The sequence below is a fragment of the Triticum urartu genome, chromosome 7 (assembly GCF_003073215.2).
Source record: "Triticum urartu cultivar G1812 chromosome 7, Tu2.1, whole genome shotgun sequence".
Taxonomy (NCBI): domain Eukaryota; kingdom Viridiplantae; phylum Streptophyta; class Magnoliopsida; order Poales; family Poaceae; genus Triticum; species Triticum urartu.
The window spans coordinates 274,921,811-274,947,846 of NC_053028.1; the positions used below are offsets into that span (position 1 = coordinate 274,921,811).

A 26,036-nucleotide genomic window follows, 5' to 3' on the forward strand; every position below is an offset into this window, starting at 1 on the left:
TCTCCGGCGGATCTATCTTTGGTGGATTTGCTCGGGTCTCGTCGTTGTTCGTCTACGTTCGTGTGTCTTCGGGTTGAATCCTTCCAACCTACGTTATTCTTCATCGGCGGTTGCTGTTCTAGTGCGCTGGTCCTATAGGGCCTTAGCACGACGACTTCCCGACTGTTTACTACAACAAGTTGTGCCTGACTCCAGCGATGGAGGGGTGATGACGGCGACGCGCCTTCGGCTCGCTTCAGTGCTTGTAGTCGTCGCTAGGTGGTCTACAGATCTGAATTTAATTTTTATTTCTGGTGTTCGTTGTACTGCCATGATTGAAGATGAATAGATTGAAAGTTTTTCCTTAAAAAAAAGAGAAAGCTTCTGCTTCCTTAGACTACCAAACCCTTTTGTCAGGTGTGGGTCAAGTTTCCTCATTATTGCTTGACTTCTCATTTGGGACACAAAAAGATGGACTAGATGGACGAACCCCCACAAACGGACATACGACAGCACGGATAGTCAGAACTGTACTGTCTGATCGATTCACTTTTGTAAGATTGCACACAGGAATATCGCACACGCACACGCACACAATACACAAGCAAAAACAAGAACAAGGTAGAGACACGAGTGAAACCAATCGATGCGGTGGAGCATAGTCCTCTCCTCGTGTTAAGTGAACCTCCTGTACTACGTAAACCAAACCCTTCTACCTCCATACATACGTCAAAGATCAAGCGCCCAGCAGGCTGAAAGACCGGCGTTCGGTTCTGGGAGCCAGCGTGAAGTTGAGGCCGAACATCTCCTTGAGAGCCTGCCCTGGCTCAACCAAGTCGATCAGCCTCGCCACCAGCGAGGCGCTCTCTCGGACATGCTCCATGTCAGCCCGCGTCCATACCAGGCGAGATAGCTGAAGCCGCCGCTGTTTGGAGCCCAGATCGATCCCCCATCTGGTGTAGATGCCCTCCTTGTCCCCGTTGGTGAGCTTCTTCAGCATCTGCTTGTAGAGCATGTCCCTCTCGCGTTTCATATTCTTCAAGCTGCGGGCAAAACCAGCGTCAGTATTATTCCACCAAAACATAATGTACTTAGGTTTCAATTCATGGACAGTTCGAAACCATACTGCTACCCTGAAAAAAAATGACATATTTACCTGGATGCCATTGCGGAGTTAAGCTCGCCTCCTGCGGAGCTGGTGCTGAAGGAGCTCAGGATGAAGGACAGTCTCCTGTGCTCCACTTCCATGTAGACGCTATCTGCGACATCTCCCTTGAAGAGGAGGAAGAAGTAGGTTCTGTGTACCAGGGACACGTTGCAATCGTGCCACAACTCGATGATCTCTCGCTGCCTATTTGCAAAATCAATAGGCCAGCGCGAAGGAGACTCGGCGGTACTCGGGACTGCATCTGTGCCAACATCTTTGACAGTTTTAACTGCTGCACACTCATCTCGAACAATCTGCTGCTGAAATGGCATACACAAAGACATTGGTTTAATTCCACTTCATATATAAGCTAAATATCGACTATGGCTGTGTGCATCGCTTGATGCAGAGGTCAGGGGAGATGGTCCTTTTCGAAAAGAAAAAAAGCTAAATATCGACTGGTGATTTAGGCGCTATCAGCTATAATATTCGGCACCAGTATACTAGTCAATTCTTTTTTGTTAAGTTTCCCGTTATTAGCGCAGTTAAAGCCCACAGTTTGTTTCTAACTAACATCATTACCTCTGCCTGATGTTCCTCAGGTTGGTCCTCATGGTGTTTTGCTGCCTTCTGTTCCAGGTCTGTGACACAACTGATGTCACCGGCACAAACTTCTTGTTCTGCTTCATTGGTACTCCACTCCCTGGCTACTTCACCACTGGTGCTCATGTCCTTGACCACTTCATCACTGGTGCTCATGTCCTTGACTACCTCATCACTGGTGCTCATGTCCTTGACTACTTCATCACAAACTACTTCGCCAGAATCAGCGGAGAGGTCTACTGAAGTGTTATTGTTTTGGCAACCATCATTTCCTTGGTACAGACTTCTCCTAACTTTATCAGGCCTTCTGGGAGGATACCTGAAGATTTCACCAGGTGGTGTCTGCCCGGTGTTTTCCGAATCATCAAACCAACTATTTGGAATGATCATGAAGCTAGCCCTGCAACTCTGACTTCTAGCCAATGCACTATCCTTGGAGCTCGTTATACACCTCTTTACAGTCAGGCATTCATGAGGATAAGGTTTGCCAACGTCCAAGGAAATGTTAGAATCACATGGGTACAGTTTGACAAAGTTGTCTGCAAAGTCATCAGATTCACATTGATGCACTTCAATAGGACCTTCTACTGCATTTGCTATGATCTCGGCCTGCCGCTCCTCTTTGCTAGGGTATATCTTGATATGATCTTCCATTTTCTCTGTTATGCTCACGGCTTCTGGTACTTCATCAGGTTGCGGGACTGCGTCTCTAGAGATGTCCTCTACTTCAGGTATGTGGAGCTTAGTGCCCTCATGGAGTAATACATTAAATTCCTCGCTTGTGCTTCTTCTATGCTCATGTATCTCTATACATTGTACTTCCCTACAATGTTCTTCAGATACTTCAGATGCACTTCTGAAAGCTACTTCCTTCATGTTATATGACTCTGTGCCATCAGAGCTATAGTTACTAGGAGGGTGCCAAGGTGAAATTGGCTTCCGAACCCTTGTTTGTTGAGGAAGATCCATTGTTTGATTGGGAACTGACAAGTCATCATGATCAGCACTGAAGACATATGATTCATCAAACACTGCGTGACCTTGATCTTGATAAGAACCTCCATAAGTGTCTGAAACCGAAAGTGCTTCCTCGGATGCATTTCGCGCAAGAGACTCTGAGGACCGACTATGGACATCCTATCAGAGGAAGGACAGATCATTAAATGTCACACATGACAATAATGCAAAAAGTAAGTCTGTGTATATGAGAGAGATAGTACCCATCGCTTTGCAGTGCGGTCATTGGCATGGTCGTCAGCGTCACTTTTCATTAAACAGTTAAGTTGAGACTGAACAGTATCCTTTTCTTCTATCAATTCCCTAAGCTGTTTTTCCAGCTGAAAGAAGAATAGACAGGTACATGGTGCATGAAATTGTGTGGTCCTGCAATTAACACTGTTACAAGGGTTGGAAAATTTCAAGTGAGGAAAAGTACCTTTTTGATCTGTGCATCCTTCTCTCTTAAAGCTTCAGCATGACTAGTGCAGGAGGCTGACTCCGGCAATTTCAGTTCATTCTCTAATCTTGCAAGCTCTCTTTGTAGATGCTTCAGTAGTGCTTTGTCAGACATCACTACATTGACCTGTGCATTTGTAACTACCTCCTTTGCGCAAGTTGCAAACAGAAGTGTGTTCCTGGATTGCTCAATATGAGTGTGTGCTGGGCTCATGGTGCAGACAATGGCTGTTCTTGCATTGCCTCCCAAAGAGGACTGTAATATGCGTGTCAGCTTTGAATCTCTGTATGGGATATGGCCGTTTCTTCCCTTGCTGCAAGAGGAACAAAATAGTTCAGACTAAGGTGTAAATGGTACGCCCCGCGTCGCTCCCGCTCGGGCGACTCGGAAGGGTCCCCAGCCCCAGGGGCGGATCCAGCCCAGCCCAGCGCCCCGGGCCCCCTTTGTGTACTGTAGCAGTTGCTACAGTATTTTCCCTACAGCCCACAAAGAAAATGGGCCTCACGCCCCAGGCCTGGGCCCCCCCGACCTGGGGCCTAGATCCGCCACTGCCCAGCCCTAGCCGCCCCCACTCCCTAATCCACCTTCTCTCACCCTGCCACTGCCGGAGGGCCGACGACGGTGGCGGGGATCCTCCTCTCTCCCGCGTCTCACGGGTGGTGCGGAGCCCTTGTGCGTGCCGAGGCACGGCAGATCTGGCGGCGGCGGCGGCGGTGGCTGGCCCTGTCGCGGGCGACTGCGACTGCAGCGTGTAGGGCAGCCCGATCACGGGCGGCGGCGGCGACTTACGCTGCGGCGGCGTGTCATCCGGCTTCGGATCGGCGGCGGCATGGAGGGCCTGGTGGGCGGCTTGACGGCACCTTCGGTCAGATCTGATCTGGTCAGTGCAGCCGGCGGTGGTGGCCATCTCCTCTGTTGGAGATGGTCGGCCTGAGGCTGGATGATCAGATCTCGAGATCGTCATCTTAGTTCCGGCTGCGAGTCGGGAAGACATAGTTGTCGGTGAAAACCGAGCTGATGGCAGACGATGGCGGCGTTCTACGCCGTTACCTTGATGAAGGCATCGTCGTGCAACGACTGTTGAACCACTCGTGCTGCTTCGGGGGAAACCCTAGGATCTAGTCTTTCAGATCGGACGATGACGATACTGCGGTGTCGTTTCTCTTTTGGGAGCATCGTTTGTGGAGCAGCGCTGAAAGACAAGAGGCAGGAGGTGGAGTGGCTTCGTCTTGCACGAAGCTTTGGTGGAGACGTCAAGTTATGCCTGGCCGACAGGTGCTACGCGGTGTCATGCCTGCTCGGCAGGTGCTAGGCATGACAGATCTTCTAGAATCTTCGCGTCTGGATGGACGAGCGCGGGGCGGTGGCGCCGTTGGGCGCCATGGTGGCGTCGACGGATGGATGGACTGGCAAGGATGATGCGGATCTCTCTCCTGAAGATGGGTGAGCGGTCCGATAATTATGGCGCTGTCTAAAACATGTGCATGTGGTGTGCGCTTTAGGTCTGTTGTACCGGCTATTCATTCTGATACGTTATGTGGATGGATCGGCGACAACACCGATTTAGATATGGGGAGTGAAAGCATTCCACATTATCGAGTTTTGACATTTTGTAGGTGTGAGTGATAGCTTCCGGTGGTTCGATATATGTTCTTGTTAGACCTTGATGGAATAATAAATAAAGATGGCCGCATGCATCGATTGATACAGAGGCCGGGGGTTTTAATCTCCTTTTCAAGAAAAAATGTGTAAATGGTATTATTTTGATGTTAATATATTACCCTTTGTCTTTTTTTACACTTTGTTAGTATATTAGCCTTTGTCGAGAAAAGATACTATATAGTAGGTCATTGTTGAAAGAGCAGACAAAATGAGCAGAAAGGACACACGTCAAACTGTAAAACCCAATGGAATTCAAAATTACTTTATCTAGTGAATACAAAAGAAAGAGGAAGTATATGTGCAAACTCTGATAATTTTTAGGACCGGAATATACTTATATAAGAATTAAACCACCGGGATTACAAGTTCTTGCTAGAAGAAAACAAACCAAACAAACCTCAGTTGGCGAACAACCTTTCCCAGTGTTAGCAGACTTCGATTAATATGACTACCTTCTTTTAACCTCATACCAGCTGAAGCAGTCTGAGATGCTCGCTCACTTCCAGCTAAGTCAACAAAGTTCTGTCCAGAAGAAGAACCAAGAACCTCAGAGATGATGGAAACATGCTAGTACCAAATAATCATGAATATAAATGGAAAATCCATACCACACAAGATACCAGGGTGCTCGATTTGCCTCTTCCTAAATACTGTTTAACAGAACTTTCGATTGTCTGAATGTAACAAAAGCTTGTCAACAAAATCATCTTCAGAAGGTAGTGCAAAATAGATATATAAGAGAGCCACCAACCAGCCTGAGTATTTGATGGGACCTAGAACTCGCTTCGTTCAAAGCCGTTTCTCCAATCTCTCTTTGAGCTGTAGCACATACCAAATTAAGCAAATGATGAAAACAAGAAACATGGTGCATGTTTTGTTCTCTAGAAATTTTAGCCCGGACCTTCACACATTCCAAGAAGATCCCTAAGATGGTCCTTGTCCCTCAGTGTTTCCTCAGTGAGCTTTTCAACAGTAGTCCCTTTCTGTTTGATTCAAATGATAACGCGAGATCAGCGTAGGGTGGAGGAAAAAATAGTTATAGTAAACTCAAGTAAAAGGAGAATGGAGTACCTCTGGGTCATCAAGCAGTCTAAGAGGTGTGGTATCATGGCTCAGAAGATCTCTTACAGCTTCATTATATATCTCAATTGCTGAGAATTTCAGCATGAATTCTCTTTCAGGGTGCTGTAGCAATGACAAACAATGAGGCAAATATCATCTCACAAAGTGAACTGTAACATCACTGGTGCCGCGCATACACACACCTTCTCTATGTAGTCATAGATGTCCATCACACTGTACTCAGTAATGCCAGTCATTGTGTAAGTCTTTCCGCTGCTTGTCTGCCCATACGCAAATATGCTTGCTGTCAATAAGAAGAGATTCATGTGCAAATGTTAGTTGGTCCACATCAGTTCATCCAAAGACCAAATTAACGATGTAAAGGAGTAGCATCATTTCTCCTGTACATACAGTTGATTCCACTGACAACTGATAGAGCAACTTCTTTTGCTCCTTCTTCGTAGACCTGCCTGGTCGAGCAATTGGGGCCAAACACCCTGTCTGAAAAGGACAAGAAAGCAGAACAAACTGAGAAATCGACTGCCGAATGAAATCCCAACATCAAGGCCAGCAATTGTCGCCAACATCGCCATACATTCTTTGCGAAATTGAGCTCTGCCGGTGCTTGTGCTTACCGTAGGTGTAGGCGGTGGGGAACATGGCGCGGTCAGGGACGGTACTGCGGAACATGACGGTGGTGGGGCTGATGCACTCCCAGTCGGAGCTGTCGCCGGACTCCCTGCCGTTGAGCGGCCGCACCCGCACGGACACCATGATCCTCTCCTCCTTGGCCTCCACCTTCTCCCATGCCGCCGCCGCATCCTCCTCCCCTGCCCCCATCGCCCTTCTCAGTCCTGCACCCCCTCCACCCAAGAACAGTGTCAAAATCGCCCCTCTTCCTCTGCACCTGTCACCGCCGGCCAACACCCCCCTCCCCTCGGATCAAGCAGCATTGTAAGCAAGAAACCAAAGCCGGCGGGCTGGTGGCAGGTCCATGTGCCCGAGAGCGCCGCGTCTGTCGCCGGATTCCGGACGTGGACGGCGATCCGGCGAAACCAGCCTGCCCACACCCAAGGCAAGAACAGCAACTACTACACTGCCGGCGCACCACCCCTCTTAGTCGTACATGTACTAACACTACCTGCGCGGCTACGGACTATCTTTGGCCGCCGCCGCTTGCTGGGTTGGAGTTTTGCGCTGCTGTCGCGAGACGAAGGGACGGACCATGGTCCCCGCCACGCTCCTGGCCACTCCCTTCAATTTTATTTACGCACCTCACATGGGGGTAGGAGAGGGCAGAGGGGGAGACGGTGGAGTCCCAAGACTTGTTTTTCTATGCATACGCGTGTACGTAGTACCAGCCATTATCCAACAGAACCAACTACTGATCACATTCCGCGAGAGGAACAAGCCAAGAAGGGAAGACGAAGCTACATTACCTGCGCAGGCTCGTGGCCGGTGGAACTAGAAGACGACCAATGCGAGAGGAGGAGAAATGCAGCTAGTGGCAAGATCGTGTCGTCCTCCCTCCTCTGCGTCTCCTCCTTGTTGCTCCGGAGAAGAAGAAGAAGAAGAAGAAGGGAGAAGACTATGGTGGTTTTGGTAGAAAAAACTGAACAAAAAATGAAGAGGAAAAGGTGTAAAGGAACAGGTGTGTTCTTGTGGGTACAGGGCGACTTTTCTACGCGTGGCAGATAGGACGGCCCATCGGCCAATCACCGTCAATGGGGCGCCCGCGGGGCCCACAGAGAGTTCGGGCGGGCCTACCTTGTCTGTCGGAATGCCATGTGATGTGTCCCGTTGAACGTGGAACAGCATTATTAAATAGGGTTTCGGCTAATTTTCTTTTTTTTGACGCGAAATTAGGAGCATTATTGCATGAGAGAAATTCAGTTACACTCCGCCAAAACACTGCTAACTAAAAGGAGGGACATGGCTCCATCCAACAATCTGAAAATGATAATCGCAGTGGCATGTTTAGCACAAAGATCTACCGTGCAATTGACTTCCTTTGTGACATGTTGAACCGAAAACGAAGCAAAGTTTGAGGCTCTTTCCTTGATTTCATCGAAGATAGGTATCACAATTGACTTGAGGATGTGATGCGAATTCCAAAACCTCGCAACCTTCAAGCAATCAACCTCCATAACCACATGCGAGTAGCTCTTCAGTTGGGCAAAGATAACACCTTCTCGCAATGCTAAAAACTTGGCGATGAAAGGATCAGTAACACCAGGCATGGGCTTGCTCCAAGCACCCATAAAGGAGAGGTGTGAACGTGCAAACCCTCTCGTGCCTCCCAGCTGAGCTTGAGTGTCAATAGTGTTGTCCGTATTAATCTTGACCCATCCAGGTTGTGGTGGTCTCCAACCCCGATCACCACTGGTGTGTAATACGTCTATTTTGCATCATGTTTTTTCATACTGTTATTTATCTTGTTTTGAAGTTATATTCCATATTATAGTGCAACTCTAACATCTTTTCTCTTAAAATGCAAGATACATAAAAAAAAGAATGATTATCGGCAGCTGGAATTTCGGCCTGAAAAGGCTACAACAGAGATAGCAATTCGCTAGAGCTCAAATGACGTGAAAATTTACGGAGATTTTTTATGGAATATATAAAGAATACTAGAAGAAATAAGTACCAAAGAAGACCCTTGGTGGGCCCATAAGCCAGGGACGCGCCAGGATGGCTTGTGGGGCCCACAGAGGCCCACCACTGACGTCCTTTTTCTATATGAAGCCATTTACCCTAGAAAAATGAAGAGAAGAGTTTTGGGAACAACCGCCGCTGTCTCGAGGCGGAACCGGGGCAGGAGCACTTTTGCTCTCCGGCGGAGCGATTCCACCGGAGATACTTGAAGGAAATATGCCCTAGAGGCAATAATAAAGTTGTTATTTTATATTTCCTTATTCATGATAAAGGTTTATTATTCATGCTAGAATTATATTGATCAGAAACCTTAATACATGTGTGAATACATAAACAAACACCGTGTCCCTAGTAAGCCTCTACTAGACTAGCTCGTTGATCAAAGATGGTTAAGGTTTCCTAACCATAGACATGAGTTGTCATTTGATAACGGGATCACATCATTAGGAGAATGGTGTGATTGACAAGGCACATCCGTTAGCTTAGCATAATGATCGTTTAGTTTTATTGCTACTGCTTTCTTCATGTCAAATACATATTCCTTCGACTCTGAGATTATGCAACTCCCGGATACCTGAAGAATGCCTTATGTGCTATCAAACGTCACGACGTAACTGGGTGATCATAAAGATGCTCTATAGGTATCTTCGAAGGTGTTTGTTGAGTTGGCATAGATCGAGATTGGGATTTGTCACTCCGAGTATCGGAGAGGTATCTCTGGGCCCTCTCGGTAATACACATCATAAGCTTGCAAGCAAACGACTAAGGAGTCAGTCACGAGGTGATGTATTACAAAACGATTAAAGAGACTTGCCAGTAACGAGATTGAACTAGGTATAAAGATACCGATGATCGAATCTCGGGCAAGTAACATACCAATGGACAAAGGGAATTACGTATGTTGTCATAACGGTTCGATCGATAAAGATCTTCGTAGAATATGTAGGAGCCAATATGGGCATCCAGGTTCCACTATTGGTTATTGACCAGAGAGGTGTCTTGGTCATGTCTACATAGTTCTCGAACCCGTAGGGTCCGCACGCTTAACGTTCGATGACGATATAGTATTATATGAGTTATGTGATTTGGTGACCGAATGTTGTTTGGAGTCCCGGATGAGATCACGGACGTGAAAAGGGGTCTCGAAATGGCCGAGAGGTAAAGATTGATATATAGGACGATGGTATTCGGCCATCGGAAGTGTTCCGGAGGGTATCGGGTACATGTCGGGTCACCGGAAGGGGTTCCGGGCACTCCCGGCAAAAGATATGGGCCTTATGGGCCAAGAGGGGAAACGCACCAGCCACAAGGGGCTGGTGTGGCCCCATATGGGCCGGCCAAGGTGGAGAAGGAAAGCAAAAAGGAGGAAAGGAAAGAAAGGGAATAGGACCCCGAAAGTACATTTCTACACCCAGGAGCAAATGCTCCTGGTGTGAACAGTAACATCAAAAAAATAGAAAAAAAATTCAAAAAATTCTGAATTTTTTTTGTGACATACTTCCACAAATGTTTGTTGCGCATGCAAAATTTCATTGTGAAATCACATTTGTGGAAGGCATGCCGAAAAAAACAAAATCCGAGCTCCAAAATGCTTTTGTAAGTAACATTTTTAGAGCATCGATTTTGTTTTTTTACCATACCTTCCACCAATGTGATTTTGCGATGAAATTTTGCATGCACAACAAACACTTACGAAAGTATATCACAAAGAATTCAAATTTTTTTGAATTATTTTTAAATTTATTTGATGTTCCTGTTCACACCAGGAGCATTTGCTCCTGGGTGTAGAAACTCCACGTCCATAGGACCCCCCTTCCTTTCCCCCTCCCCCCCTTTCCTTCCCCCTCCGGCCAATATGGCCGGGGGCCCGGCCAAGGGGAGACCCCAAGTAGGATTCGGCCTATGTGGGCACCTCCTGACAGCCTCCCCTCTCCCTCCCACCTATATATATATGTGTGTGGGGGGGGGCGCCCTAGAACATCCCAGACAACTGTTTAGCTGTGTGCGGCGCCCCCTTCACCGTTTACTCCCCCGGTCATATTTCCATAGCGCTTAGGCGAAGCCCTGTGACGATCACTTCACCATCACCGTCACCACGCCGTCGTGCTAACGGGACTCATCTACTACCTCGACGTCCTGTTGGATCAAGAAGGCGAGGGACGCCACCGAGCTGAACGTGTGCAGAACGCAGAGGTGTCGTGCGTTCGGTACTTGATCGGTTGAAGCACGAAGAAGTTTGACTACATCAACCGCATTGTGAAACGCTTCTGCTTATGGTCTACGAGGGTGCACACTCTCCCCCTCGTTTCTATGCATCTCCATAGATAGATCATTGCGTGTGTGTGGAATTTTTTTGTTTTCCATGCAACGATTCCCAACAGTGGCATCATGAGCCAGGTCTATGCGTAGATGATATGCACGAGTAGAACACAAAGAGTTGTGGGCGGTGATAGTCATACTGCTTACCACCAACGTCTTATTTTGATTCCGCGGTATTGTGGGATGAAGCGGCCCGGACCAACCTTACATGTCCACGAACATGAGACCGGTTCCACCGACTAACATGCAACTAGTTTTGCATAAAGGTGGCTGGCGGGTGTCTGTTTCTCCTACTTTAGTTGAATCGAATTTGACTGCGGCCGGTCCTTGAAGAAGGTTTAAACAGCAAACTTGACGAAACACCGTTGGTTGTATGCGTAGGTAAGAATGGTTCTTGCTAGAAGCCCGTAGCAGCCACATAAAACTTGAAACAACAAAGTAGAAGACGTCTAACTTGTTTTTGCAGGGCATGTTGTGATGTGATATGGTCAAGACATGATGTGATAAACATTATTGTATGAGATGATCATGTTTTGTAAGATATCTGACAACCGGCAAGAGCCTTATGGTTGTCTCTTTATTGTATGAAATGCAAATGCCATGCAATTGGTTTACTTTATCACTATGCGTTAGCGATAGTTGTATAAGCAATAGTTGGCGAGACGACCATGATGCTACGATGGATATTAAGGTGTCGAGCCGGTGACGATGGAGATCATGACGATGCTTTGGAGATGGAGATGAAAAGCACAAGATGATGATGGCCATATCATGTCACATATTTTTGATTGCATGTGATGTTTATCTTTTATGCATCTTATTTTGCTTAAAACGGCGATAGCATTATAAGATGATCCCTTCACTAAATTTCAAGGTAAAAGTGTTCTCCCTGAGTATGCACCGCTTCTACAATTCTTCGTGTTGAGACACCATGTGTAACACCCCGGATGTAACTTGCCATATTTGTAACTCCGACTCTTGCCATTTTCGGCTTTATGTTATGATATTCCCTTCGTGGTTGGGTTTTTGTATTTGTTTTGCATTTTGTTCATGTCATCATGTGCATAGCATTTGCATTCGTGTTCGTCTCATGCATCCGAGCTTTTTCCCCGTTGTCCATTTCGCAATCCGACACTCCCACATGCACCCGGCGCACCCCTTTTGCCTCTTTCCGTGAGCGGGAGAAAAATGCTCTCGGAATGGGTCGAGATTTGTCAAGTGGCCTTGGTACAACAAAGGTAGACCGCCTGTCAAATTTCGTTCCATTTGGAGGCCGTTTGATGCCCCAACGGTTAACTGGGTAACCACAAAAGTCTCTTTTGTGTTGTAGCCCAGCACCCCTCCAAAACAGCCCAATAACCCATCTAAACCACCTCCATGTTCTCTGTCGTCTGATCACGATCGTGTGGGCGAAAACTGCACCTTTGGACACCCCTATCTCCACCCACCTATAAATATGTGCATCCCCTCCAAAAATCCGGGTCCAAACCCTAGCCATCTCCCTCCTCCGCCACCGAACACGTCCGCCCGGACCGAACGCATCCGCGCCGCCGCGCCAGACCAATCGCTAGCCGCCAGGTCACCGCCGTTGCTCCCCTCCACCGTGCGGGCCCGAGAGGCCCAGATCCTCCCCGGCCCGGGTCGCCGCGCCACCACCTCCCGCGGGCGCCCGAGCCCCGCGCTCGCTCCGGCCGCCGCCAGTCACCGCCCGCTCCGACGCCGACCCCGCGCCGCCGCGAGCCTCCGCCGTCACCACACCACACTGCGACGTCGACCCCGCGGCTCGCCGCCACCCCGTCGCCGGCCTCCTCCGCCGCCCCGATCATGCCAGCCGTCGTCCCGTCCAACTCAGGCGCAACTCCGGCGCTTCTCCGGCCACCTCGGGAACCGCGCCACCGGAAACACTAGATCCAGATTCAGTTGAGGTTGACCCTGAAATTTTTCCCAAGTCCCTAATATTTTCATGCCTACTTCATCATGTCATATCTCCATGACCGTGATCCCAAATAATGCATATGATATGTCAAAATGTTCGTATCGTTGAGCTCTTCATGTTAGAAGTATTTCCGTGCGTGTTACTGTCCATTATGGTGACATTATCATTTTTGCAAGAGTGCTATAAAATGTAACTGTCGCTTCTTAACAGAACATGGTGATTTGTCATTTTTGTTGCATTTGATGTGTGCATCCTTTGAGCATGAGATCTACATGTGTTTTGAACTACAACATGCCACCTTTACAGGGGTGCAAGTCTTGTATTTTGTGATCTATGTGGTGACTAGAACAAGCATGCAAAGTAGGCTCCATAATGTTGGTGTTTTCAGGGATGTAGGTTTTTGCTAAGTCCTTTTCCTGCTGTTATTTTGATGCCATGTAAACTTGATGATTCCATGAGATCCATGCTTATTTTGAGATACTTCATTAAGGGTGTTTTGAACATGTGGTTATGCTCTATCCATTCATGCCCCTGTTTGAAATTATGGAGTGCTCTAGCATGTTAGTTTCTTGCTCTACTTTTGCTATATATTATTCCTGGAAGATTGTTAACATGCTAATCAAAATTGCCATGGTTGTTGCTAGTGATGCATGCACCCTATGATCTTGCTCTTGCCATTTTTAGCTTCATGAACATGTCATCTTGCTATTGGTATGCTTATGTTGTCATTTAATGCTTTGTGGTAAGTGGCATGAGCTCGCAAAGTTGCTATCATAAATCTGTTTATGCCATCCTTTGTTTTTCTTCTAAGTCTGAAACTGTTAATAAAACTTGCTATGTTTACATGGGTGCCATCATATCTTCTGTTCCTTTTTGGCTCATTATCAGTAAGGTAGTTTTGTTCTATGAATTTAGTAGAAGCATGCCATGCCTTTTTTTGCTATGATATGTTCCTGTAGCATGTTGTTTTCTTGCTTTAAACTTTGCTTCCTGATGTTGTTTTTGACATGTTAGTATTTTCACTAAGTCTGTGAAGCTGATATCTTTTGCACTTTTGCCATGCTTGTTTGAATCTGTTCTAGTGTGATTTAGTCATAGCTCAGTGTTCATGTTTTGTCAAGCATCTCTTGTACATGACAGTCATATGCTTTGTTGCTATGTTGGAGTGCAGTAGCTTAGTTTCTTGTTGCATTCCAAGTGCCATCATGCTGTTAATCGCAGTTCTGCGTCATTCTTGTTTTGCTTGCCATTTGTAAACCGTGCATCCGTTTCCGGTGATCCTTATATCGATTTCGACCGAAATCACCTCATCTTTCCAGCGGCATACTTGGTTTGCCAAGTTGATGTCTTGATCATTCTTTCCCTTCCGGAGCACGCATATGCATTGCATATCATATCTTGCATAGCATGCCATGTATTGCATCATGTTGCTTGTGCATTGCACCGTGATTGATTGTTGTTCCATTGTTTGTGTTCTTGCCTTGGGTAGAGCCGATAGACGAGTATGTGACCGAGGAACCTGTTGAGTATGCTATCGAGGATCAAGCTTTCAACAACTCTGAGAACTTTGCAGGCAAGATGACCATACCCTCGAAATCACTTCTATCTTTGCTTGCTAGTTGTTCGTTCTATCGCTATGTCGCGCTACCTACCACTTGTTATATCATGCCTCCCATATTGCCATGTCAAGCCTCTAACCCACCTTCCTAGCAAACTGTTGTTTGGCTATGTTACCGCTTTTGCTCAGCCCCTCTTATAGCGTTGCTAGTTGCAGGTGAAGTTGAAGTTTGTTCCATGTTGGAACATGGATATGTTGGGATATCACTTTATCTCTTATTTTAATTAATGCATCTATATACTTGGTAAATAGTGGAAGGCTCGGCCTTTTGCCTGGTGTTTTGTTCCACTCTTGCTGCCCTAGTTTCCGTCATACCGGTGTTATGTTCCTTGATTTTGTGTTCCTTACGTGGTTGGGGATTTATGGGACCCCCTTGACAGTTCGCTTTGAATAAAACTCCTCTAGCAAGGCCCAACCTTGGTTTTACCATTTGCCTACCTACCACCTATACCTTTCCCTTGGGTTCTGCAGACTCAAGGGTCATCTTTATTTTAACCCCCCCCGGGCCAATGCTCCTCTGAGTGTTGGTCCGAACTAGAGTCCTTTGCAGTGCCACCTCGGGGAAACTCGAGGGATGGTTTTAGTTGTACTGAGTGCTCATCCGGTGTGCCCTGGGAACGAGATACGTGCGACTCCTACCGGGATTTGTCAGCACATCGGGCGACTTTGCTGGTCTTGTTTTACCATTATCGAAATGTCTTGTAACCGGGATTCTGAGAATGATCGGGTCTTTCCGGGAGAAGGAATATCCTTCGTTGACCGTGAGAGCTTGTGATGGGCTAAGTTGGGACGCCCCTGCAGGGTATAAACTTTCGAGAGCCGTGCCCACGGTTATGTGGCAGACGGGAATTTGTTAATATCTGGTTTTAGAGAACTTGACACTTGACTTAATTAAAATGAATCAACCGCGTGTGTTGCCGTGATGGTCTCTTTTCAACGGAGTCAGGAAGTGAACACGGCCTTGTGTTATGCTTGAACGTAAGTAGTTTTCATGATCACTTCTAGCTTCTCGACCGTGCGTTGCTTCTGTTCTCGCTCTTATTTGCGTTTGTTAGCCACCATATATGCTTAGTGCTTGCTGCAGCTCCACCTTACTACCTTCTCCTACCCATAAGCTTAAATAGTCTTGATCTCGTGGGTGTGAGATTGCTGAGTCCCCGTGACTCACGGATACTTCCAAAACAGTTGCAGGTGCCGAGGATACCAGTGCAGGTGATGCCACCGAACTCAAGTGGGAGTTCGACGAGGATCTGGGTCGTTACTACGTTTCATTTCCTGATGATTAGTAGTGGAGCCCAGTTGGGACGATCCGGGATCTAGAATTTGGGGTTTATCTTCCTTTTTATTTGGATTTGACCATATTCGGTCTTTGAGTGTATTTGGATGATGTATGATTTATTTATGTATTGTGTGAAGTGGCGAGTGTAAGTCAACTCTTTATCCCTTTCTTATTCAGTACATGGGATTGTGCGAAGATTACCCCTCTTGCGTTAAAACTACCATGCGGCTATGCCTCTAAGTCGTGCCCCGACACGTGGGAGATATAGACGCATTGTGGGTGTTACACCATGTGATGATCAGATATGATAGACTATACATTCACATACAACGGGTGCAAGACAGTTTTGCACATGCGGAATACTTGGGTTAAACTTAACGAGCCTAGCATGTATAGACATGGCCTCGGAACACTAGAGACCGAAAGGTCGAACGTGAATCATATAGTAGATATGATCAACATAGAGATGTTCAGCATTGATGACTACCCCATCTCACGTGATGATCAGACATGGGTTAGTTGATTTGGATCACGTATCACTTAGATGACTTGAGGGATGTCTATTTAAGTGGGAGTTCTTTAGTACTGTGATTAATTGAACTTAATTTATGAACTTAGTCTTATAGTTTTGCATATATATGTTGTAGATCAATGGCCCGAGCTACCGTTCCCCTGAATTTTAATGTGTTCCTAGAGAAAGCTAAGTTGAAAGATTATGGTAGTAACTACATGGATTGGGTCCATAACTTGAGGATTATCCTCATTGTTGCACAGAAGAATTATGTCCTTAATGCACCGCTAGGTGAAAGGCCTGCTACAGGAGCAGATGATGATGTTTTGAACATCTGGCAAGCTCGATCTGATGACTACTCGATAGTTCAGTGTGCCATGCTTTACGATTTAGAACCGGGACTTCAAAGACATTTTGAATGTCATGGAGCATATGAGATGTGCCAAGAGTTGAAGTTAATATTTCAAGCAAATGCCCGGGTTGAGAGATATGAAGTCTCCAACAAGTTCTATAGCTGCAAGATGAAGGAGAATAATTCTTTCAATGAACACATACTCAAAATGTTTGGGTATTATAATCACTTGACTCAACTGGGAGTTGATTTTCCAGTTGACTGTGTCATTGACAGAGTTCTTCAATCACTGCCACCAAGCTACAAAGGCTTCCTGATGAACTATAATATGCAAGGGATAAACAAGACAATTCTCGAGCTCTTCGCCATGCTTAAGGCCGCGGAGGTAGAAATCAAGAAGGAGCATCAAGTGTTGATGGTTAACAGGACCACTAGTTTCAAGAAAAAGGGCAAGGGAAAGAAAGGGAACTTCAAGAAGAATGGCAAGCAAGTTGCCACTCCTGGGAAGAAGCACAAAGCTAGACCCAAGCCTGAAACTGAGTGCTTCTACCGCAAAGGGATTGGTCACTATAAGCGGAACTGCCCCAAGTATTTGGCGGATAAGAAGGATGGCAAAGTGAACAAAGGTATATTCGATATACATGTTATTGATGTGTACCTTACTAATGCTCGCAGTAGCACCTAGGTATTTGATACTGGTTCGGTTGCTCATATTTGTAACTCGAAACAGGAGCTATGGATTAAATGAAGATTGGCTAAGGACGAGGTGACGATGCGCATTGGGAATAGTTCCAAGGTCGATGTGATCGCCGTCGGCACGCTACCTCTACATCTACCTTCGGGATTAGTTTTAGACCTGAATAATTGTTATTTGGTGCCAGCATTGAGTATGAACATTATATCTGGATCTTGTTTAGTGTGAGACGGTTATTCATTTAAATCAGAGAATAATGGTTGTCCTATTTATATGAGTAATTTCTTTTATGGTCATGCACCCTTGAAGATCTCGATTGTGATGATACACATATTCATAATATATTCATAATATTGATGCCAAAATATGCAAAGTTGATAGTGATAGTGCAACATATTTGTGGCACTGCCGTTTAGGTCATATTAGTGTAAAGTGCATGAAGAAAATCTATATAGATGGACTTTTGGAATCATTTGATACTTGCGAACCATGCCTCATGGGCAAGATGGCTAAAACTCCGTTCTCCAGAACAATGGACCGAGCCAATGACTCATTGTAAATAATACATACCGATGTATGCGGTCCGATGAGTGTTGAGGCACGCGATGGGTATCGTTTTTTTTCTGACCTTCACAGATGATTTGAGAAGATATGGGTATATCTACCTAATGAAACACAAGTCTGGAACATTTGAAAAGTTCAAAGAATTTTAGAGTGAAGTGGAGAATCATCATAACAAGAAAATAAAGTTTCTATGATCTGATCGCGGAGGCGAATATTTGAGTTACGAGTTTGACCTTCATTTAAAACAATGTGGAATAGTTTCACAACTCACGCCACCTGGAACACCACAGCATATAATGGTGTGTCCGAACATCGTAATCGTACTTTATTAGATATGGTGTGATCTATGATGTCTCTTACCGATTTACCACTATCGTTTTGGGGTTATGCATTAGAGAATGTCGTATTCACATTAAATAGGGCACCGTCTAAATCCGTTGAGATGACACCGTATGAACTGTGGTTTGGCAAGAAACCTAAACTGTCGTTTCTTAAAGTTTGGGGTTGCGACACTTATGTCAAAAGGCTTCAACGTGATAAGCTCGAACCCAAATCGGGGAAGTGCGTCTTCATAGGATACCCTAAGGAAATAATTGGGTACACCTTCTACCACAAATCCGAAGGAAAGATCTTTGTTGCCAAGAATGGAACATTTCTAGAGAAGGAGTTTCTCTCAAAAGAAGTGAGTGGGAGGAAAGTAGAACTTAATGAGGTAATTTTACCTTCTCTCAATTTGGAAAGTAGCACATCAGAGAAATCCGTTCCCGTGATGCCTACACCAACTAGAGAGGAAGCTAATGATAATGATCATGAATCTTCAGATCAAGTTGCTACTGGACCTCGTAGGCCGAACACATCACATTCTGCACCAGACTGGTACGGTAATCCTATTCTGGAAGTCATGTTACTACACCATGGCAAACCTACGAAATAAGAAGAAGCTATGATGAGCCCAGATTCCAATAAATGGCTTCAGGCCATGAAATCTGAGATAGGATCCATGTATGAGAACAAAGTATGGACTTTGGTGGACTTGCTCGATGATCGGCAAGCCATTGAGAATAAATGTATCTTCAAGAAGAAGACTGACGCTGATGGTAATGTCACCGTCTACAAAGCTCGACTTATCGCAAAAAGTTTTCGACAAGTTCAAGGGGTTTATTATGATAAGACCTTCTCACCCGTAGCGATGCTTAAGTCAGTCCGAATCATGTTAGCAATTGCTGAATTTTATGATTATGAAATTTGGCAAATGGACGTCAAAACTGCATTCCTTAATGGATTTCTTAAAGAAGAGTTGTATATGATGCAACCAGAAGGTTTTGTCGATCCTAAAGGTGCTAACAAAGTGTGCAAGCTCCAGGGATCCATCTATGGACTGGTTGATTGGAAATGATGTATAATTTCTGGATAGCATAAAAGGGTACTTGAATAAGAGTTTTTCAATGGAAGACCTCGGTGAAGCTGCTTATATATTGGGCATCAAGATCTATAGAGATAGATCAATACGCTTAATAGGACTTTCACAAAGCGCATACCTTAACAATGTTTTGAAGAAGTTCAAAATGGATCAGTCAAAGAAAGGGTTCTTGCCTGTGTTGCAAGGTGTGAAGTTGAGTCAGACTCAAAGCCTGACCACTGCAGAAGATAGAGAGAAAATGAAAGTCATTCCGTATGCTTCAGTCATAGGTTCTATCATGTATGCTATGTTGTCACTACAAAAAAAGACACATCCGGGACACTTTGGGCCGAACGAATTTTTTTTTCTGTCATACATATGACACTTCTATGACGAAATTGTGACAAAACCCGGTATCATCATAGATGTGGTGGCCTCCTATTTCTATGACAAAAAATCATGATAGAAAATGGGCTTTTCGTCCTGGGCGGGCCGGAGACGCAGCTGCATGACATTCTTTGGGCCGTCCATGACGGAAAAAACCGTGGTAGAAGCAAGGGCGAGGAAAATTTCGGGGAGTTCCCAGTAACGGTGGGAGGTCGGGGGCCAAGCGATGCGCGTTTCTCTCGTACACGTACGGGCTGTGTGCGAGGCGTTGGCTCTAACTGAAACCGAGCGAGGCGTTGGGCTCTAACTGAACCCGAGCGATTGCACTGCAGGCTACGCGTTACTGAACCCGAGCGATCGATCGATGGCTGTTAACTAAACCCGATCGAGCGATTCCTTCGCTACTGCTGCTAACTGAAGCCGATCGATTGGATGAACAGTGAGCGTTGCAGGGGGGTGGATGAATAGTGAGCGGTGGCGTTGCCTCTGGATGAACATGACCCCGTGGTGTGGTGGAGGGCTAGATGAACAGTAGACGGTGGAGGGGTGCTCGTGGAGGGGTGGTTGAACAGGACCCCGTGGTGTGGAGGGCTGGATGAACAGTAGACGGTGGAGGGGTGGTTGAACAGTAGCCGATGGAGTAGCGTGCGGTGGAGGCTGGATGAACAGGAGCCCGTGGAGGCTGGAGGAGGTCGACGGTGGAGATTAACAGTATCCTGTGGAGTCCCGTTTTGCATTATGCCACACCCCTCCCGATGAACAGGACCCCCGTTTCGACCGTAGGAGGTCCGTTTCGTCCATTTTGCGGTACGCCACACCCCTCCCGATCAACAGGACCCCCATTTCGATCGTAGGAGGTCCGTTTCCTCCGTTTTGTGGTACGCCACACCCCTCCCGATCAACAGGACCCTCGTTTCGACCGTAGGAGGTCCGTTTCCTCCGTTCTGCGGTACGCCAGGCCTCGTTTCCATCGCATGTTCCGTCCAATCCCTCCCAATGAACACGACCACGCATTCCGTTCCGACCCATCCGGTTGGCTCCCACGCGTTCCGTTGCCTCCCGATGAACACGACGCATTCCATTGCCTCCTCATGAACACGACGACGTCGCTGTTTCTTCGTTCCGACCCAGCCATGTACACGAGCCCTGGCCGTACGTATGCGCGAGTAGGCGTCCGAGACCCTGCCCGTATGTACACATACGTGGCCGTATTTTCTTTATTGCATCCTGGCCGCTGTACGTACATGTACATGCTACGTGCCCGCCTCTACTACGACACGTGCGTGCCTCTACTACGACACGTGCGCGCCTCTACATCGACCAGTATGTACGTACACGTTCGCGACCTGAATGACAACGCTACGTACGCTTCGACCAGGTGGGTCCCGACTGTCAGGCACTTCCTTGCCTGCGAAGATGTAGCTGGTGGGTCCCAGCAGTCAGGGGGGCGAATCATTTTTTTGCCCGGACGCACTTCCTTGCGTGCGAAGGTATAGCTACTGGGTCCCAGCAGTCAGGGGGGCGAATCGTTTTTTTGCTCGGACGCACTTCCTTGCGTACGAAGGTGTAGCTGGTGGGTCCCAGCAGTCGGGGGGCGAATCGTTTTTTCGGACGCACTTCCTTGCGTGCGAAGATGTAGCTGGTGGGTCCCAGCAGTCAGGGGGGCGAATTATTTTTTTTCGGACGCACTTCCTTGCGTGCGAAGATGTAGCTGGTGGGTCCCAGCAGTCAGGGGTGAATCATTTTTTTCGCGAAATACTGTGGCCCGTCCAGTGGGTCCCCGCTGTCAGGTGGAGGAATAATTATTTTGCGCGTAATAAGGAGGCACTTCCTTGCGGCTACCATGGACCCAGCTGTCAGCCTCTCCACGTACAGTCCACGTCCGATGGAAGTCGTTCCTTGACCACGTTGACCACGCCGCGCCAAGAGCACCAGGGCGGTGGACGACGATGAGGCCTAGGAAGGGTACGACGCGGAGCCGGGGAAGACACGGCGGTGGATGCACACGCGGAGAGGAGTATGAGGGTTCACTGGTTCGGCTGCGCTGCCGTCGCCGCAGAATAACAGAGGGTGTGGGTGAGTGGAGGGATGGCCTGGACAGCGGTGAGAGTAGTAGGGGGCGGTGAGGCCTCCGCGACAGCACAGCCGGCCATGGGAGGTAGGAGCAGGCGACACGACCGGCGCTGCTTTGAGCGGCTGGAGCAAGAAGACCAGAGGTTGAAGAAGCACGACGGCCGTTGGATGGACATCGTACGGTCACTGCAGCTAGAATCGTTTATATTGACTAAGTTGACAAAGCTCTTGGTACGTCAACTTAGTAGGCCCACAGGTCAGCTTCCTAAACGGTGCGCCCCAGATGTCATGGGGAGGAATCATTTTTTAGGCGGGTGAAGCTAGAATATCTGAGATTGAACAAGAAGCACGGCATCCGTTGGATGGACATCCAACGTCCACTGCTGCTAGAACCGTGTGTTGACTATAAGTTGACAAAGCCTTGCATACGCGTCAACTCTGTTTTTTAGGGGACGCGTCAACTTAGTAAGGCCAGAAGTGTGTGGCAGAGAACTTATAGCCCATTTGAGATTTGTAAAAATGTGTAGCCCATTTTTGAATTCTAATGGAATTTACTACAACCCATTTACAATTTGGTAAAAGTACAGCCCATTTCAACCAACCGTTCAAAACAGAATTCAATAAAATTTCCCACATTTTGATGGGATCCGAAATATTTTTATCCCAAAATTTCTAGTCAGATTAAATGCAATTTCAATATAAATTTATATTACGTAAAAATCCAACAAAATATTGCGCTCGCAACAATTAATGAAATTAAAAATTTCAATATCCAAAAATAATATTTTATAAAGTAATCACGTGTTTGGTGCATTTTTTATAGTTACTGCCCAGTTTTTATAATCACATCCCATTTATTATTTCTTAAAGCTCATTTTCTTGTTAAGCCTAATGCATCCCTCCTAGAAAAGATTTGCAGCCCAGCGGGGCGGAGAATAACAACTTGACCTTGCCTGGGTATTCCAAAAAAAAGTATAGCTGGGCTAGCCATTTTCAGCTTGAAAAAAATTAATATATGGGATGGATATCTGGCCTGGGCTAGACGGGCCACAGCCCCCCAGTTAATACCTGCAGCGATGTTTTCGTTGTTGTTCAGAGGAGAAAAATTAATATCTGGGCTAAACATCGAAAAACTCTGCAGTGCTCACACCTCAAAAACACAAATACTGCTCGAGCTGCTTGGTCCCAGCTGTCGGCCGCTTCTTGTGCAATTCTCTCGTTTATTGACTACTCCCTCCTTTCTGGTTTATAAGGCTCAATTCAAAAATCTCACCAACCAAGGTAGATGATGAGTGGTGGAATATTTTTTGTAGTTTGCAAAAACACCCAATTAATGCTCTTGTTTTCCTCAAAAAATTATGTTTACGAATGCATTAATTGCAATGCATGCATGCATAAAGTGCATGCATTGGTCAGTTTTCTCTTAATACTTGCATGCAATGATTTAATGCACCTTGAAGTCTGAAAATGTGATGGGGAACAACCAAATTGAGCCTCATAAAATGGAAAAACTAAAATTTTAAGATAAGCCCTATAAACCGGAAAGGAGGGAGTACTACATAGGTTGACATTGGTGTGGGACCGTGATGTCAGGAAACCAGGAGGAAGCAAAATAAATTATAGTTATATATATATAATAAGGAGGCATTTGCGTACGTGAGGCTATGGACCTGGTGGGTCCCCATTGTCATCCTCTCCAAGTAAAGTCATCTCCTCGCCCGCGCGCGCTTTCCGCCCGAAACAGTCAGCACCGCCCTCCCCGCTTCCGGTGCAGGCGATTGCTCCATCTTCAAACGACACAAGTGTCGTCCGTCCGTCCATCTGCCGCTCACATTAATGATATGCGGTTGCCGAGGCGGCTACTCCGGCACCACACGTCCGTTCCTCCGCCCGCCCACCATTGCTATACAAACTGCTGCGCCCGCCATAGCTGCAGTCATCCGCATCCGTTCCCTTTCTCTTGTCCACACCACTACTGCCCACCATGGCTTCCTCGCGCTCCAGTGCTCTTTGGGATGGGCGGACGACGGACCATAAGGAGATGGCAGTCATTGCTGCCGACCGGCTGGCCGGCAGGCAGCCAGAGGACGACGACGTCCCAATGGAGAACATGGTAGTCGACGATCCGGCGCCAACCCCCTCCTTCGCGCCATCCTCACCGGTGCATTGCACCATGACCATCAGCGAGGCCCGTGCCCAATATATGGACAGGGTGAGGCAGATGCGTGAGGAGTAGTTCCGGGAGGCGCAGGCCGACGCCGCCTACAACCACCATCTCCTCGAGGAGCACCTGCAGGCGGAGGAGCAGATCGCTGCGGAGCGGGCGGAGCAGGAGGCGCTGCTCAACTCGTACCGCTCCGCCCGCAAGGGCCGCTGACGGTGTCCTGGACTAGGGGGTACTCACCACGTCATCTCCCGATCTGTTAGATTGGGCCGAGGACCCCCATGGCCGTATACTCATGGGCCAGTTCGGACAGCTGCCGCATACAAGGAAGATTCCACAAGACTTGGCGATCGAGACAAGGACTTCTCCCCATCGGCGTATTTGGCTAGGACTCTTGTTATCCTAGGCCTCTGGTGCATTATATAAACCGAGGCCAGGCTAGTCGATAGATGACATACAACATACAATCATACCATAGGCTAGCTTCTAGGGTTCAGCCTCTCCGATCTCGTGGTAGATCAACTCTTGTAATACTCATATCATCAATATCAATCAAGCAGGACGTAGGGTTTTAACTTCATCAAGAGGGCCCGAACCTGGGTAAAACATCGTGTCCCCTGCCTCCTGTTACCATCCGCTTTAGACGCACAGTTCGGGACCCCCTACCCGAGATCTGCTGGTTTTGACACCGACATTGGTGCTTTCATTGAGAGTTCCGCTGTGTGTTCGGCAAAAGGTTGATGGCTCGCCTGCAGATCAACTGTGACTTTGGCATCTTCGTCACCAGCTCGATTGGTCACCTTGGTTTGATCAAGGACAGTGCCCTACCTCCGATCGTCATGTTCGGATGAGGGCCATTATAAACATCTACTCCGATCTCTATCAAGATCATGGAGGAATCATCCAGGGAGCTCGGGGGCTCAACGTCAACATTGCCCTCGGGCGACCGTGTTGTTTTTCTGGACAGCAAACTTGTGTCCGCCGCCACCGCCTCCTCAAGTGTCTTTTTAACGGTCGCTTTGGTGGAATTGTGCGGAATTGAGTCTACAACAACCCTGGAAAATTTTGTCGAGTTCCGATGAAGGAATCTCTAGCAATCCACGATATACCGGAGCCCTGTCAAATCTGGACGGGAATCTGGATGAGTTTAGGGCGTGGTGTCCAGCTTCTATCTCAGACGTCTTTTGGAAGATCCAACCATTGATCAGCTGCGGAATTCCTATATCTACCACCTCCCAAAATTTCAGCTCGATCCGACCGTCCAAACTCCGGGAACCTTCCGATTAGTGCATCACTTTTCGGATCTGTTTTCTGCACGAAAACGAATTCGACCCGAGTTCGTCTTTTTTATTAACGGGATTTCGGACATCCCTTTTGAAGGAAATTTTGCATGGGGTATTGTGTTTTATTCCCGAGCACATCTCACTAACTTTAAAATCTTTTGAACATGATCTTCAACATCATGCTGGTGTCAAACCAGTCCGGCAATATTGCTCCACGGCTGCCGACCTGCGCTAGACACGTCGTCACTTTGTTGAGCCGAGCTCAACTTCTTCAGATCATCATCTCGGCAAGCCGAACAAGAGTCCGGCATCGCGAAGGATAAATCATCACCAACATCGCCGCCCCACGGATTACACGGAGCGGGCATACCAGCATCGCCGCATGGTCGCTTCATCAAGCCGGCATGAACCACGTCACGACCTGCATCGGCAGGGCCGCACTGTTGCTTCTTCAAGCTGGTGTCCATCACGCCGACCTACTTCGACTCATCGGATGACATCGAGGCTTCGACATCTCGGCTGGACCGGGGGCTTCGCCATCTCTTCATCAACCTACTCCGGACACTTCGGCGTCACTAGCCGACCAGCTCCGTCACGTTAGCTGAACCGAGGGCTTTGCCTCGACGAGCCAACCTTTACCAGCATTGCCATGCCGTCGTTTTATCGCCCATCAGTCAATGAGTGTGCAGATCGAGTCCCAATTTTGGGAATCACCTTCCTTCGGATTGCTACAACAAAATAACCAGGTGCTATTAATCCCAGTATTTTTGCTTGTTTGGGTTCATTTTTCCCAAGGAATTATTACTCTGGTTTGTCCATCATATGTACACAGGTCTATCAAATGGTGGCCGCATTAACGACAGTCGCATGGTGGTTCGGTCAGTTTCCATGCA

General features: G+C 47.2%; 1 protein-coding gene across 3 annotated transcripts; it reads right to left on the reverse strand.

Annotated features, from left to right (window-relative positions):
* Nucleotides 1-498: 498 nt before the first annotated feature.
* Nucleotides 499-7,563, reverse strand: LOC125518630 (kinesin-like protein KIN-7H). 3 transcript variants are annotated; one of them, XM_048683455.1, is made up of 14 exons: nt 7,349-7,563; nt 6,545-6,763; nt 6,321-6,410; nt 6,113-6,213; nt 5,919-6,032; nt 5,749-5,830; nt 5,599-5,666; nt 5,456-5,521; nt 5,245-5,369; nt 3,165-3,498; nt 2,950-3,066; nt 1,709-2,866; nt 1,136-1,446; nt 499-1,022 (listed from the first exon to the last, which is right to left on the reverse strand). In XM_048683455.1, exons 2-14 carry the CDS (start codon nt 6,747-6,749, stop codon nt 716-718), a joined length of 3,078 nt encoding a protein of 1,025 aa, XP_048539412.1. In that variant the 5' UTR covers nt 6,750-6,763; nt 7,349-7,563; the 3' UTR covers nt 499-715. The 3 variants fall into 3 exon arrangements, with proteins under 3 accessions (XP_048539412.1, XP_048539413.1, XP_048539414.1); XM_048683456.1 differs by lacking the exon at nt 7,349-7,563 and adding an exon at nt 7,051-7,275; XM_048683457.1 differs by lacking the exon at nt 7,349-7,563 and having other exon boundaries at nt 1,136-1,443; nt 6,545-7,278.
* Nucleotides 7,564-26,036: the final 18,473 nt, after the last annotated feature.